This window comes from Protopterus annectens, chromosome 8.part0, assembly GCF_019279795.1.
Source record: "Protopterus annectens isolate FY-2018-M chromosome 8.part0, PAN1.0, whole genome shotgun sequence".
In the NCBI taxonomy this organism is placed as follows: domain Eukaryota; kingdom Metazoa; phylum Chordata; order Ceratodontiformes; family Protopteridae; genus Protopterus; species Protopterus annectens.
Window position 1 is genome coordinate 350,810,738 of NC_056741.1, and position 15,769 is coordinate 350,826,506.

General features: G+C 36.6%; 1 protein-coding gene across 4 annotated transcripts in view; it reads left to right on the forward strand.

Annotated features, from left to right (window-relative positions):
- Nucleotides 1-15,769, forward strand: part of ZYX (zyxin) — a 1,199,731-nt gene that overhangs the window by 1,017,227 nt on the left and 166,735 nt on the right. For 3 of the 4 annotated variants that reach the window (XM_044079859.1, XM_044079858.1, XM_044079860.1), the window contains 2 exons: nucleotides 1,050-1,160; nucleotides 1,957-2,691. In XM_044079859.1, coding sequence (XP_043935794.1) covers nucleotides 1,050-1,160; nucleotides 1,957-2,691 — 846 coding nt within the window. The remainder of the gene's footprint in view (nucleotides 1-1,049; nucleotides 1,161-1,956; nucleotides 2,692-15,769) is intronic. The other variant, XM_044079861.1, reaches the window with a different exon arrangement.

Below are 15,769 nucleotides of genomic sequence, written 5' to 3' on the forward strand. Positions count from 1 at the left end.
AAACAGCTTTGGAGACCATGGTTTTGAATGTGAGTATTTATTGTTTTTTTTTTTTGGCACTAGCTCAGCATGTTTGCAAATGTATACACATGCCCACATGCACAAACAGGGTGCTGTGATGACTGATCATGATAATTATAGATGTGTACAAATGCATTATTATATTTTTCTTAACTGGTGCAATTCCCTGTCTTTAAGGGTACACCTGATGCATTCTGGTTAAGTGACTTGCTCAGAGTTGTAGAGTAAGCAAGTAAAGTGTAAAATCAAAAGCATGTCTACTGGATGAAGCTTTTTAGCAGCTCTTAACCCTAAAACTCCCAAGAATTCAAATAAAACTCCTATTATTCCACCATCTGAACTACATCTCCAGCTGAACTGTGTAAGTGTCACCCTACAGTGCTGCTGGGAGTTTTGTAGTCTGAGGCTGGGATATGAAAAGACATGACAGTGTTTGTATCGTTTGCCTTTTTATCCTGTTATGTAGTATTATTTGGGGTGACCTGTTCTCAAATATAGCAAGTTTAGAGGCCATTGAGGACATATTTTGCACAGCTGATTTACTGTGGTCAGATGAGCCAGTGGACCCAGGGCTATAAAGACAATGTTGCTCAGACAGTGAGCATGGCGATGAATGCAGGTCATATGAGCGGAGAAATGAATTGATAGCACTGGAAGTGTCCCAACCACTTAAGCATTTATGACCCTTTCTGATAAATAAACATCATTTAAACTTTTGAGCAAAGGATTAAAAAGTAAATTTTAAATTAAGAGAAATATTTTTGTACAAGAGTCATACAATGCATTGTTTCAGTTGTTGGGTTCCTTTATTGCGTATGTGAATTGGTGGTGGCACTGACTGAATCTGATATGTGGAGCTTTTTGGTGTGGGACTACAGGGTTCTGATTGCTTATTGTCATTGGGAATCTGTGTCATTTTGGAATGTTGGCTGTGCATTAACATCATTTTCCATTCTCTTCCATCTTGTTCTTTTGTCTCTTGCATTCCTTTCCTCTTTACTATTATATCTTATGTTGTTCTGCCTCAGGATTATCATGGCCCCAGTCCCCGTGGGAAGTTGTCAAGTATTGAAATGGAAATTGATAATCTCTCCTCCATGTTGGATGACATGGAGAAGAACGATCCTTTTAAACCAAAGGTGAGTTACTAACTGCTAAGCTTCCCGTAGACAATAAGAAAATTAACTGAACTGTAAATATGTGTGTCTATATTTAGATGTGTGTGTGTCAAATGAATTTTAAAGGTTAATACATGTTAAATTTTAGCAGGTTATACCCCCTTTTTTCTTGGTTGTATTGTAAGACCTAATAGAGGTGGAGAATGACCATGAAGCACCATGTCCATCATGGGTTAGTCATTCAAATTAATGATAAGTAGTACACAATTCTGAAATTTGTATTTTGATACTAAACTCAAAAATACAAAATGTACAGCAAAGACGACCAAGACCGTTATGGTAGGTCTGCTGTTTTTTCTTTTCTTCAGGGTTTAAAAACTTTGTTACTAAAATTAATTCACTTATATGAACTTTCTGGGGCCTTTAGTGTGTATCTTAAAATGATGTATTTTTTATTTAGTGGAGAAAGTGGAATTTTTACCTTTTTCTAACAACAATAATTTTTTTATACTTTTGCTCTGAACTACAGTTTATCCATCCATCTTGTCATGTTCTGTTTTTTAGCTTTGTAGACCAGTGCCTTCTCCAGTAATTGAGGAAGTGCAGTCTTAGTACACAGACATCTTAATTTTCCCCTGAAATCCACACATAAGGGATGAACTGCAATTCAGCATTAGCTTTCTGACACAGAATGTTGCTGCGTGAGATAGGGTGGTAGTAAGGGATAGAATGGTTGAAGTAATGATAAAACCCATGGTGAAAGCCTGTTAGTAACATGCACTTATTTCTTTTCTTGTTTTTTCTTCTATGTTTGCAGGTACATGCCAGTACTACACCAGCTCCAGAACCAGCTGCCATGAAGCCGTCTGCCCCTTTTCCATCCAAATTTACTCCTAAACCTACAGGCTTCTCTCCCTCCACTACACCCAAGCCCACTGTAGCACCTCCTAGCCAGACTCAGAATGCTGCAGTGAATCCACCATGGGCAACTCTACCGAAATCCAAGTTTGCCCCAGTATCTATTAATGCTGCTGGAGTTTCATATCCAAAAACACCTCCATCTCAGGCTTCTCCTTCTGTCACAGTGTATGAGCCACCCCCACCCCCACCTGCAGCTCCTTCTCCCCCTCCCCTACCAAGTTCTGTTTCTAGCCCTCCATTCCAAAAAGTCACTCCAGTGAAGCAACCCCAGACTGCACCAAAACCATCTGGGTTTCAGCGTTTCCCCCCACCACCAACAGCAGCCCCATCCTCTCAGCACATCCCTCCACCCAGTGGAGGACCCACTGCAACTCCTCCCTCTCAGACACGCTTCCCTACACCTGGCGGTGGCCCTGGTGTGACCTCACCATCTCAGCCACGCTTTCCTCCACCTGGTAGTAGTTCTCAGGTGAGTATTCCCAATCAGCCACGTTTTATCCCCCCCTCTTCCACTACTGGGCCAGCACAAAAGACATCTTCACAGCAACCTCCTCGATTTATGTCCGCACAAGAACGAGAACGACCTATGGTACAAGAGAAACCAAGGCCCATAGTTACTTCACAGGAAATGGTAAAGAAACTTTTTAAACTTTTCTTTAATTTTGTATATGACATGTATGCCATATTAACATAGCAGAGAGCTGATCTTGTTGATATTTTGTGTCAGTTTAACAGTACATTTCCTTTCTGTGTAAAACTGCTTCTGAGAGTGTGTGATGCACACAAACGCAGAAAAAGATAAGTAGACTTCAAGGGCAAAAACATCTGATTGATTTGAGTCATAAGTTATTTAATAGCATTGCTGCTTTCAAGATCTTCAGCATTTATATTCGCTTCTACTTCTCATTTACGAAACTGAGGAATGTCTCAGCTTTGCATTTGCCTGCCTTGTTTCACAATCGGAGAAATTGTTGATGGTGATTTCTTCTGTCAGTTTCCATTGGAAGCAATTTCTTTGTTTCACAACTACTGATGGAGACAGTGATGCAATGTCTAGCATTTCAGCTCCACAAAGCTTGGTTGTTTGTTTTCTCTGTTGATTCCTGGCCTGCTGACTTTGTCTTCAAGTTCTTTCTTTATCCTGTTGGAGCTTTTGGTTTCCACTCTCATCGTAAAGACATGCTTCTAGGTGAAATCAGTGATCCTCTAAATTGACAATAGATGCGTCTGCTTGTGAGCATGTCTGGGGACTATCCTATGGTTGTACAAGTGTAATTAACAGCGATTTTTTCCATATTTTTTTCCATCACGGTTAGTCAAAACCGCATTGACTCTATGGGACATGGGTGCACTGCAGAGGAGTTTGTGACCATGGAGTTGATATACAAGTTAGGTGGGCTGAGTGGTGAACTCCACCACATGGAGGTACAGGGTTCTTGCTCTGCCATGCAAAATCACCTTATTTCTTTCTTTTGTACTTGAAAATGGTGAAGCTTTCTCTACAGACTACAGGCCTATACTGAAAACAGGCTTTTGTAAGTTGGATTATCTTGGTTAACAAATGCAAATAAATACTTCTGAGTCACATTTCACAGTTAAAAAAATCACTGATGATGTGACTCATAGTAAATTGATTCAATTAATGTAAGTAAAGCCAAGAGAGAGAATGTGTGTGTGTGTGTGTGTGTGTGTGTGTGTGTGTGTGTGTGTGTGTGTGTGTGTACATGCATGTGTCTGTGAGTGGGTGGGATGGGTGCCCTATCAGGGACTGTCTGTCCACCTTAAGCATGTTATTCTAGCTTTCCCATGACCATGGTGGGTAGGGTAAAATGGGCACTTGAAAATTAATAAATTGATGAAATAGAACTGAAAAGTACTTTTTAATTGTAATTTAGTCCACTTTCCTCTACTGACGTTTTCTTAGTTTGCATGCTGCCAATTTTATGGATCTTTTTTTTCCCCTCCCATTTGGAGTCTAAGTACATATTTTTTTTCCTTTCAAGACTAATTTGACATATATATTTACTTAAACCCCTACTTAAGGAGATGTGTCTGCCTGATATAGTAATAGCTTACTAAATTTGAAAAGTATTTCCTCACCATGGCAAAAGAAAAGAGTAGGCCCAGTTATTTAAAGCATTGTGTGAAATACATTTTCACTGAAGACAGTATACAGGTCTTGTTTTCTTGAATTCATCTTGCATTTCAGTAGTTCTGGTAGCTGCACAATGGTTTATCTAAGAAGTTTAGAAAATGCACAGCTTCTTTAACTGGTTGCAAACCTGACCATCTTTATCTTCCATTTCCACATTACTTTGCAATTCTAAAAACATATTGGATTTTAATACGGGAGTACAATGAAAAGCACTGAAAGAAAATATCGGAAAACCTATTTCAGCCATATAAATTGTTCTGGGTCTAAAATCTGTGCACGCTGCTCTATCCCATCCAGCTTATAACCGTTCATTGTTTTCATCAATATAACTTAAAAAGAAATGAGCTGTGTACTGCTTTGGTACAGTGCACTATCCTGATACAGAGCACTGTCCACATGTAAGAGTGCGTGCATTGCATAATTTTTACATCATTAGTCTCCCTCTCTCCCCCTATGTACTGCAAATTTTCTCCTTCATTTAACACCCACTCACCCCTGTGGCTCTCTTCTCCTCTCCTACACTCTTCTGCCTACCTCCAGACTGTATGCCATTTCTCATTTAATCCTTTTACCCGTCTTAGATTGCCTTTACTTGCTACTAACTGCCTCATCTGCTGGACCTGTCTTTTCTTCCTTAACGCTGCGAATACCTACCATTTTCCATCTCTTTGCAGTTTCCTTTTTTAGCCATTCTACAACTAATAGTGATTCTTTCCTCCTTACTCCTGCTGTCCATCTGCTTTGGATAAAGCTTCATCCCCCTACACACACACACACACACACACACACACACACACACACACACACACACACCCCTCTTCCTTGTATAGCTTACTTCCATATTGTTTTCATTATCTGCCTTTATTTCTGCATTGCTTTACATCCTTAGCACATATGGATACTGTATACTTCTCCACATCTTCAACGTGCATGAATTTCCCACCAGCCCTCCTCCACTAATATCTTTGGGCTCTTATACCAATGATGTACCAGTCTCATGCCAGTCTCTCACTGACCTTTATATACTTCATCTCACATGTTTCTACCTCCTTCTCAACATCTCTTGCACACCTTACATGCCTTAATTTTCTTCTCACACTGTGTTTACTAAAGCTACTACTTCATCTCCCAAATCCCTGTATGTGACACATTCCTTCTCCTTCCTTATCGCATTTGCTTCCTTTTGTATAATACCCCCCTTCTTCCTTTACGACATTCCTTTTTTCTCTCTACATCCACCTTCAATTACTCGTGTAGACTAACCAGTCTCTTGCTCATAACCTGAAAGTCCCTTTTGCCTGCTGGAGGGACAATGTATTGCCCAATCTTTCCCTCTTCTTGCATCTGTTATATTTATAACAACCCTTTTCTTCCCAGTCTGTCAACCTGCTCCTAAATGTCTGCTGATGTCTCATACACAGTATGTTCCTGATTCTAGTCCTCTTTCATAAAATTCTTTTACTTTTTCTGTTTCTAGTAGCAAAAGTAACTAAGCAGGATACACCATGAGAACACGTTCTTCTAACAGATATTCCTTTATTCCAAGCAATGAAAAAACAGAGATAAGCGCTTTCACGTGCAGCTTGCACGCTTCTTCAGATCAATAAAACAGTGTCTATCCTTGTTCTTTTTATATCAGTAATGCTACCAATTAAGCTTAAAATCATTAAACACTTAAACAATTAAATAATCAACTATTCAGCAGAATTTTCAAAATTGGCTGTTTACAAAAATCCATGTCTCAGTGCAATAAACTTTTGACTCGAACACTCAAGATGATATTTACTTTTCACATATTGTGTCAATATTTCCTCTATGGAAAACAAATTCTTCTGCAAAACATATTTGTATCCAACCAACATGAATGAAATTATAATAAAATGTTCCCTAAAAGCAAAGTAAAATAAAATGAAATGGAATGAAATAAAATAAAATAAAACATTATTTAGTCTCTTTTTTCACTGAACAGTTAGATTAGATTATTTAAACACATATAGATGTGCAAACTTGTTCCTATGACAATAGATGAAAATGTTTCATCTCCCGTATATCAGTATCAAAACTTTAAGATATAAACAATACATAACATGAAGTGAATAAATAGTGACATGAGTATATATAAAACGAAGTATGACTAAACTTTTGATGTTTAGTCTCTGACTTCATGTTCCAGATATTGGTCTAAAACAAATGCGATTCTTACACTACATGTCCTGTATCAGAATCTATAAAAAATCTATATAAGGTATGACTACACATCTTGATACCCAGTCCCTAACTTCGTATCCAAGATACTGGGATAAGTCACGTAGAAGTTCTACCCTGCGTGTCCTATGTCAAAATCTATATTAAATCGGTAGTATACCTGTCTGTGCCTGCTATTGTGCCCACTCTCAAATTTCATTTTATCATTATTAAAATACATTATATTAAAATATTCAGTGTGTATATAAAATATGTTCACAATATAAACTAAGAATAAAAAATGAAAATTTTAAAGTCTGAAGTTCAAAGAACTGACTCTAAATTTCCTAATGAGAACCTGACTTTAGAGTTCTCTTTTGTATTAGGACTCATCGGAAAAGCTAGACTTGCTTACAGCTAGATATAAATAATAAATAAAAAATATTTTTAAAACTGAGCTAGTAAGAAACTGAATTAGATGGTAAAGTGCTATGTGCGTCTGTAATCATTTTCTGACATATAGACCCATATATACGACTAAAAATCCTATGTAACAAATAAATAAATATTCATAGTAACTATTGTAGAAAAAATATTTCATATATGTATATATATATACTTAGGGTATAAAAAGAAGAAACTTTTTCTGTTTCTGTAACATTATCCACCCACAGCTGTCTATCCTTATTGTACAAACCTCTTAATCTTCGTACAACATTCACAGCACCAGCACACCTCTTAAGTCCAGACATACTTTTCTACCACCTTTGGAGCCCTCACTCTTTCCTTACCCATCTTAGTTCTTCCTATTTATATACCTATGTGACACACCTGTGGTGTTTCCCATAGCTGTACCACTGTTGGTTTAATCCACACATGCGTCGGTATATAAATTACTAATGGCAGTGCTTGCCAACATTCTTACTGCTCTGTTCTCCCACTCAGCATGTGCACCATACTGGTCTGTTTATCCAGTATTCCCTTTGTGTCCCTTAACTGCTTAAAGTTTTTCCTCCTAATGTCTTCTCCTGTCAGATGTACTTTCAATCCTAAATGTCACCCCTCCCCACTCCGCTTTGACCACAGCAGCCATAATGAGTTTTGTATCCTTCTTCCAATCTCTGTTACTAATGATTTCTTGGGATGATACATTAAGCCTCACTAAGCGCAATTACTTTCTACGTTCTTCAAACGTTTACAGCCCTTGAAGCAGCATCTCTTCCAGACGATCTGATAAGAACATACAGACATCACCAAGTTTATACTACTGTTCACTCCCATACTTTCTATCAGTATAGTCTCTTTGCCAGTTTCTCCATGGTCAGCATAACATTTCCTTGGGGTAGTGGACATCCTTGCTTTCTCTGCTTAGCCTCACCTTGTGTGACTGACTACCATTTGCTCTAATTTGCACATTCAGATTCTTATATAATACTGCAATACTTTGTGGAACCCTTTCTTCCAATATTTGATTCAAGATCATGAAGTTCCAACTGACTGAATTGAAAGCCATCTTAATGTCTCCAAGTACCACCCCTCAACCCTTTATCCTTTTCCCTCTCTCACAAGTTCTTAAAATTTAACAGCAATCTCCACTGAGTCATAGCTGACCTATTGTTCACAAATCCTAATTATGATGCTGCCTGAAACTTCAATTACAGTGTTATATATTTTTACTTATTTAAAGCTTTCTTTCTTGGGTAAGTGAGCTGGTCAGAAGACCCTTTCATTCACAACCCAGGTACAGAGGTGCACAGTAAACAGATGTAGTGCGTACATAAGTATAGTAACAGTAAACAGATGTGCGTACATAGTAATAAGTGTAGTGACAGACTCTGCGTATGGTATTCTAAAGTACAGTTGGTATGAAATACAGACCACACTTACCTTACAGTATTATACAGTATGCACTCATAGCTGGTGTCAGGTACTGAGCAAAAGTAGCTGACAATATTATACAAAAGGAAAGTCATAGCAGTATGACCATGATGATTACTATGTTATATTGTCTTCTACACGGAGAGTGATACAAACCTAAAGTCTGTCACAGTAACTTGTCGGACAGTGGATACAAGACTAAGTACTGAAACTCTAGGTTGCAGTAAGTGAAGTGCAGACAGTAACTAAGCAGTACAGTATGTAACCACCTAATCTACCCGATCTTACCTGTACATGGGTACAGTATGTGAACTACAGAGAAGTGCAGACAGGATGGAGCTACCTAAGCAGTACAGTATGTAACCAGCTAATCTTCCTGATCTTACCTGTACATGGGTACAGTATGTAAACTACAGAGAAGTGCAGACAGCGTGCAACTACCTAATCTACCTGATCTTACCTGTACATGGGTACAGTATGTAAACTGTAGAGTATGTAAACTACAGAGAAGTGCAGACAGTGTGTAACTACCTAATCTACCTGATCTTACCTGCACATGGGTACAGTATGTAAACTACAGAGAAGTGCAGACAGCGTGTAACTACCTAATCTTCCTGATCTTACCTGTACATGGGTAGAGTATGTAAACTGTAGAGTATGTAAACTACAGAGAAGTGCAGACAGCGTGTAACTACCTAATCTTCCTGATCTTACCTGCACATGGGTACAGTATGTAAACTACAGAGAAGTGCAGACAGCGTGCAACTACCTAATCTTCCTGATCTTACTTGTACACGGGTAGAGTATGTAAACTGTAGAGTATGTAAACTACAGAGAAGTGCAGACAGCGTGTAACTTACCCAATCTTACCTGATCTTAGCTTTACATGAGTACAGTATGTAAACTACAGACCGGTACAGACAGCATGGAACCACTAGAGCTACTTTGCTCTAGTAATGGATTTTTTGTGAGTATCTCTGTATGTAATCAACCTTTATCAGCTCTACCTAGCAAGGTAGGGGTAACCCTGCTGACTGTTATCTATTAAGAGAATGTATGTACATATTTATAACAGACCTTCACATTGCTTCCAAACATACCACTCTTCTACAAAAAAAAAAAAAAAAAAAAAAAAATCCCAGCTACAGGAAATATGGCTATTCCTCTCAGCAATGCAATTAGAAGTGACAAAGTTCAGTGGTATATACTGGCATCATTTGCATTTATATGTGCTGATATTGCTTGTGTTTTTTAGCAACATGTTGTGAATTTGCTATGCATTGCGTGTTAATTTCTGACAGGGTGGGTTGGAAGAATGCTTATTACGTAGAAGCAGCAGCACACCTTCTCACTTTAGTTTGGGATCATTTAAAAATCATGCAAACATTGATTTTTAATGTTTCTTTTTCCTGTTATGCTTCACTGGAACTATATTAAGTTTAACATTAAAGTTTAGTAAACTTGTTTGTGTTTCCTGTATGCTAAGCAGCTGTCCTGGTGCTTACAGATTCTGGTTCATGTGGTCCTGCATTTTGATAATGCAATGGGGGATTACCAGCTTCTAGGGTATAGTCAAGCTTTCTGTAGTTTACAGCAGATTTCAACTGTCACAGACTGCACTGCAGTGTTAGTCTCTCAGTCAATCAGACAGCAAATTGATACATAACTAAATGCATTTATAATAAAGTAAGAGATATTGAAAGGAAAATTGGAACAGTATAATCTCTAACAAAGTTTGTATAGAGCTTGGCATACAATGTAATACGGATATATTGCTGCAGTAAATAGCCATCTACCATGGGATGAGCATTTTTAGGAAGAAAACTTGGATGAAGGGGGATGTGAATCATCCCAGTGGTAGCCCACAGTAAAGTATGTTTGTGCAAGCTATGTATTGACTGGATTACTGCTGTTACAAAAACTATTCAGTGAATTTAATCAGCTTCTGGGCAAGGCAGACACTCCACCTGTATATATGGGACTAAGTACTGTAGGCAGGATCTGGTGGGAATCCAGACTTGTCAGTAGTACTGAGTTCCACGTAAAGGTGGAGCTGTACCACAGACTTTAGGAGTTGGAGGGGGGGGGGGTCTCAGACCATGCACATGCCTGGTTTGTTGTAGTGTGAGCCATCTCCTAAATCTTTGTGGGGTTTGCTTACACCAATTTGTTTTCAAAAGTTGATTTACTTCCCTGGTGTGATAGTGACCCCACAACCCCATCCTTCATCTTGGATGGGGAGAATGCAGGTATAACATCCATGCCACCGTATAGGTGGAACTACTGTGCAGGACAACATCAGGACCATGCAGTCCCACGCAGTCCCACCTGTGTGCCAAGTCTGGCTGTCTGTCAGCAGTACCAGGTCTGACAATACAGGTGGAGCTGCTGTATTGGAGAACCTCACCCAGACTTAGTGGCCCTGTTGAATCCTTGGGTACGTCTGGGCAGTACTCAGAATTAGTAAAGCATTTCATTAATGTGGAATGTTATTGAATCTCAGTACTTGTGCCTGGCATAGCAGGACTCATTTTAATTCAATAGCTCAAGTTAATGAACAGCATGCTCTTACTCCTGTATGATATCATCAGAAGGTGCCATCAGATGACACAGAATTGGGAAGTAAATGAACAGATGCTCAACATAATTAAATGTAAGCATTTTTTATAAATGTATATATTGTCACCAATGTTTCTAAAGTAATTGCATATTTTTTGAATCAGAAAGTCTATTCCTTGCTTCCCTTCTTCCCTTGCTTCTACTTCTCTTTTTAAAAAACATCTTAAAGAACATCTCAAAGCTCATTGGCTCTGTCCATGCACTAAACCAGATTGACATCTTTTCTCACTTCTATCCATAATCCTATACACTGCTCCTATAACCCCTACCTCCAAATTGACTTACTACTGACTCTTACTCAGGAATTTTGGAGTAATATATATATATTCTTTTCCCTTTTCTAAGACTTGCTTATACCGTCTACTGTGAATTGTAGACTTGTTTAGTTTAATTACCACTAAAAGTGTTTAGTTTTACAAATTTATTTTATAACTGTTCTCTATCAGAGTGCTAACTCTGTATTGTACTTCTCATAGTTATATGCATTGTTAAATTTCCCATTTTTTTTTGCTTGGAGCTTTTCTCCCCGGGCCTCTACTGAAAATGGACATATATCCAGCTAGACTAGCCCGGTCAACAAATGTAAAATAAATAAATAATAATAACATTTTAAATGGTGAGAGCATAATTATAGCCAAACAAAGTGGTAAAAAAGACCCTTTGCACATGATCTCTAATTATTTTTGGGTACGTGAATTATACTAACAGAATATTTATCACTAAAGTAGTTTGAAGCTCAGGGAGCACATTTTATTCAAAAAATATTTTTTACATATTTAGAGTAAAATGGAAACAAAATTATCTCACTGGTACAGCATTATTACTGTTAGTAGCCAAAATGACCCCTAGTCTGAAAAGTTCCAGTATTAAATTCCTGGACTGTCTTTCCTCTTGTACTGTTAAAGCGTGAGGTCAGTGGGCTATCAATGAGCCATACAAGTCAAATATTAAAGTGCTTAACAAGAGAAGAGCATTACTGTTTTGGGCTTAAGTGTTACAACACATCAGACAGGGGCATTTAAAGTACTGGACGTTTGTTAAGATACGTCATCAGTTAGTGGCATCACACATTTAGTAGGACACCAAAATATGAAAATGTCTTCTCCAAATCGTGATGTGTGGCAGATACACCCATTTGTGTAGATCAGTTCTGCCAATATTAAAATGCTACCTAATTTCCACCACATTACAGTAGTTTAACAGAGTATATGCAATAACAATTCAGGTATTCAGAATCTGCAAAATAAAACTCAGCATTCTTCTCCCAACTCAATTTTCATACAAATCCTATTATTCACTGTGCCCACACAGTCAAAAGCATTTCTATATATTAATAAAGAAAAGAAAAAGAGAGTAGAAAATAAAAGGGAGTGAGACAGAAATAAAAAATGTAAGAGAAAGCTGTAAGAAGTATATACAATGGAATGTTACTTACTGTTTATATTAATAGAGTTAAAAATAAAACATATTATTTACTCTTATTTAGTTCTGATTACATCAGCAGGATCTAATTCTTCTATGCAGTCTTTATTTGATAAAATGATGAATTTTAAAAGTATTTCTGGTTTAATATTCAATGAAGAAAAAACTAAAATACTACCTATATATACACGAAAAAATACTCTCATTAGTGATTTTACTAAATATGTACCCAACTCAGGTCAGATAACTTATTTAGGTATAATACTATCTAAAGATATTAAATCTATTATATATAATAACTATAATACCTGTTTTCTTAATATACAAAATCTTTTTAATACCTGGAATAATATGTTTTTTACTATGGAGGAGAGACTTACAATTATTAAAATGATAATATTCCCCAAGATTTTATACTTAATACAATCAATAATACTTTCACCTACAAAAATAACTATCAAGAAACTGAATACACTAATGTTAAATTTCTTATGGGCACCTAATAGACCTAGGATTGCATTAAAGAAACATACTAATAGCTGGTCTCAAGGGGTATTTCTTTTCCAGACTTTAATTTATATATTATCTCTTCTATTATAAAAGTTATTACTTTATTAATAGATCGGTCATATGTCGCAAAATGGAAAGATTATTGGGAGCTAATTAGTATGCACTTCATGAAAATCTCCTTAACACATAAAAATATGATTATAAATAACTCCATGTTGTGGTTGCTAAAGGAATTTTGTACTTCACCTATTACACCTAAACATATGGTCTGTTACCCATTAAATATTATTATTAGTTATCGTAACTTTATATTCATGCACCCTAAGTATAGGGAATGGAATTTTATTGTATTCCTATAATTTATACTCAGGGTATGCTTATGTCATCTACTTCTGAAGGAGCTCATTTAGCTATAGATAATAATCTAAAGTACTGGTATCAGCTGATATCTGATAATAAAGTTAAAAATCTAGATTTCTTAAAACAAGAATTTGATCTAAGAGAAACTTGCTGGTTAGAGGTTCAGATCTTTAGACAACATCTCATTGATAGAATAGATCTAATGTCTATAACAGTTAAAGAATCTATTCCAAAACTGATTGATTACTTGATAATAAATTTACAGCATAAAGTTTCTGATAAAGGTAAACTTTCATATATACATAAAATTATCAGACAAGAAACTTTTTACAATGTAGATTCATACTGGAATTATTTCACCTCTATTAATGGGGACCCACCAACTCAACAAGATAAACAATATATATTGGAATCTGCTTATAGAACTACATCTTCCATTGTCTGGAGACTTTATACATGGAAATTTTACATAGATCTTTTTATACACCTTTGATGATGAATAAAATTAATAATAAAGATAATGTATGTAAGAGATGTAATGTAGAAATTAATGCTGACTGGGCTCATATGTTTTATGACTGTATGAAGTTGAAAGAATACTGGAAGTCAATTAATGAATTTTTGCAGGCTCTTTTTACAGATAATTTCATTATTTCTAAGTCTCTTATATTATTCAACACACCTGTACCTCAATGTGTTAAAAAGATTAAGCTTCCCTTGTTATGGTCTATCCTAGCAGTGGCTAGGAAAATAATAACTAGAAATTGGATTTCAGATACACCTCCTTCATTCAATGAATTTAAAAATGTTATGAATATAATGTGTCATATGGAAATAAGCACTATTAGAATGAGAACAACTAGAAAAACATCACATTTTATTGTATGAGATAATTTACAAAATTTGTTAAAAAAATTCTAATTTCAATAGCACAGTATTTTAGTTTAATTAATTGATCTGATTGTAGTGGATGTCTTTGTAAATACTTTAGTTGTTTTGTTGAATATTATAATAATACCTACTTTTAATTATTTGTATAAAATTGTTATGATATTTCTCTTATATGTTAAAACAATAAACTTGTTTTGAAAAAAAAAAAAAGAATCTGCAAAATAATAGTGGACCATTTGTTTGCAATTGCTTTGCTTTAATTTTGCCATTAGGTGGCACACAAGTGCAATTCATTCACTCTTCTCCTTTTGAAGAGTGAATTTTACCTGTTTCACCTCAGGCCTGTGTTTCTTTGTAGCTGGTTTTAGAAGGTCAGTTGTCTGTCTGCAAGAGTGTCTGTATTTTTAACTTCTGACATTGGTGGAAGTTAACTTTTAAAAGGTGTACACAGGTCCAATGCAAATACCACTTGACACATTTCAGTAATATGTAATACATGTTTTCCCTGAGCATGGGACATCCAGAGTGTTTCATTACTCCTTTTCATTTGACTAAATTCAAGCTTAGTGTTTTGTTGCAGTTCTGCTATCTTTCAGATATGGCTTTTATTTTCTTAGAAGATGTATTTTCAACAAAAGGATATGATTTTGATAAATGTATGAGAAATGTTGGTTTTCAGGTCTAAGATCGGGCAAAACATGTTCATGTTCTCTCAACTATGTCATTCCATGTTGAGAGTACAAAGGTCTGTTATGGCTTCATTGCAAGTGGTCAGTGACTATTTGATTGTGTTTTGACTGCCAGTATATAGGTGGTCAAATTCACAGTTGTACATTGGTCATATCACTAATATGTAAACATTGTGTATCATAGAGACAGCTGTGCTGTGGATTGAGAATTTCTCCATTCCCCAGTGTTGTGGGACAAGGGAACTGGTGTATATATACGTAATGGGATGTATGGAGGGGGTGTATATTACAACATCAAAGTCTCACAACTTCGAATGTTGTAACATCGAACTGGAAACCTCACAGACTGACAGCAGCAAAGCCATGGAACATCAAATTCTTTCCCAGGGAAAGAACTTGGTGAGTTGTTTCCATGGCTTCGCTATTTCCTCCACTGTAGTGCGGTCTCGGAGTTGGTATATTTAAGTAGGGGGGTGTGGAGGGCACAGCCCCCCCCCACGTTGGAGAGTGTGGGGGGAGTGAAGCCCCCCACATTAGAAACAGTTTGTAGTGTTTGTGTGGTTCGTGTTTTGTACTGGAACAGCGATTTTTTTTCCCAGGGGAAAAAAAAAAACGCTGTTCTCAGTCTTCTGGGTTTTCAGTCTTCAAGGTTTCCAGTTCAATGTTACAACGTTCGAAGTTCTGAGACTTTGATGTTGAGATATAGACCCGTAGGAAGGTGTCAAGGGAGATTTGTCCTATTTGCAAAAAATGTTTTTTGTATGTGTGCAGGTGTTAGATGAATTGTGTTCTTGGTCAGGTGTGACCGAGCAACTGTTGTTTGAATGGCTGTATCTCAGTTGCTCATTAGGTAATTAATTAATATATGCTAACTGGTAGTTCACCGAGTTCACAGACAAGGTATGTAGGATCACTTAAGAAACTAACAAAACATATTTACAGATAGAAGGATGTGCTATAAAACATATTCATATGTACAGATGCAAAAATATGCTACAAAA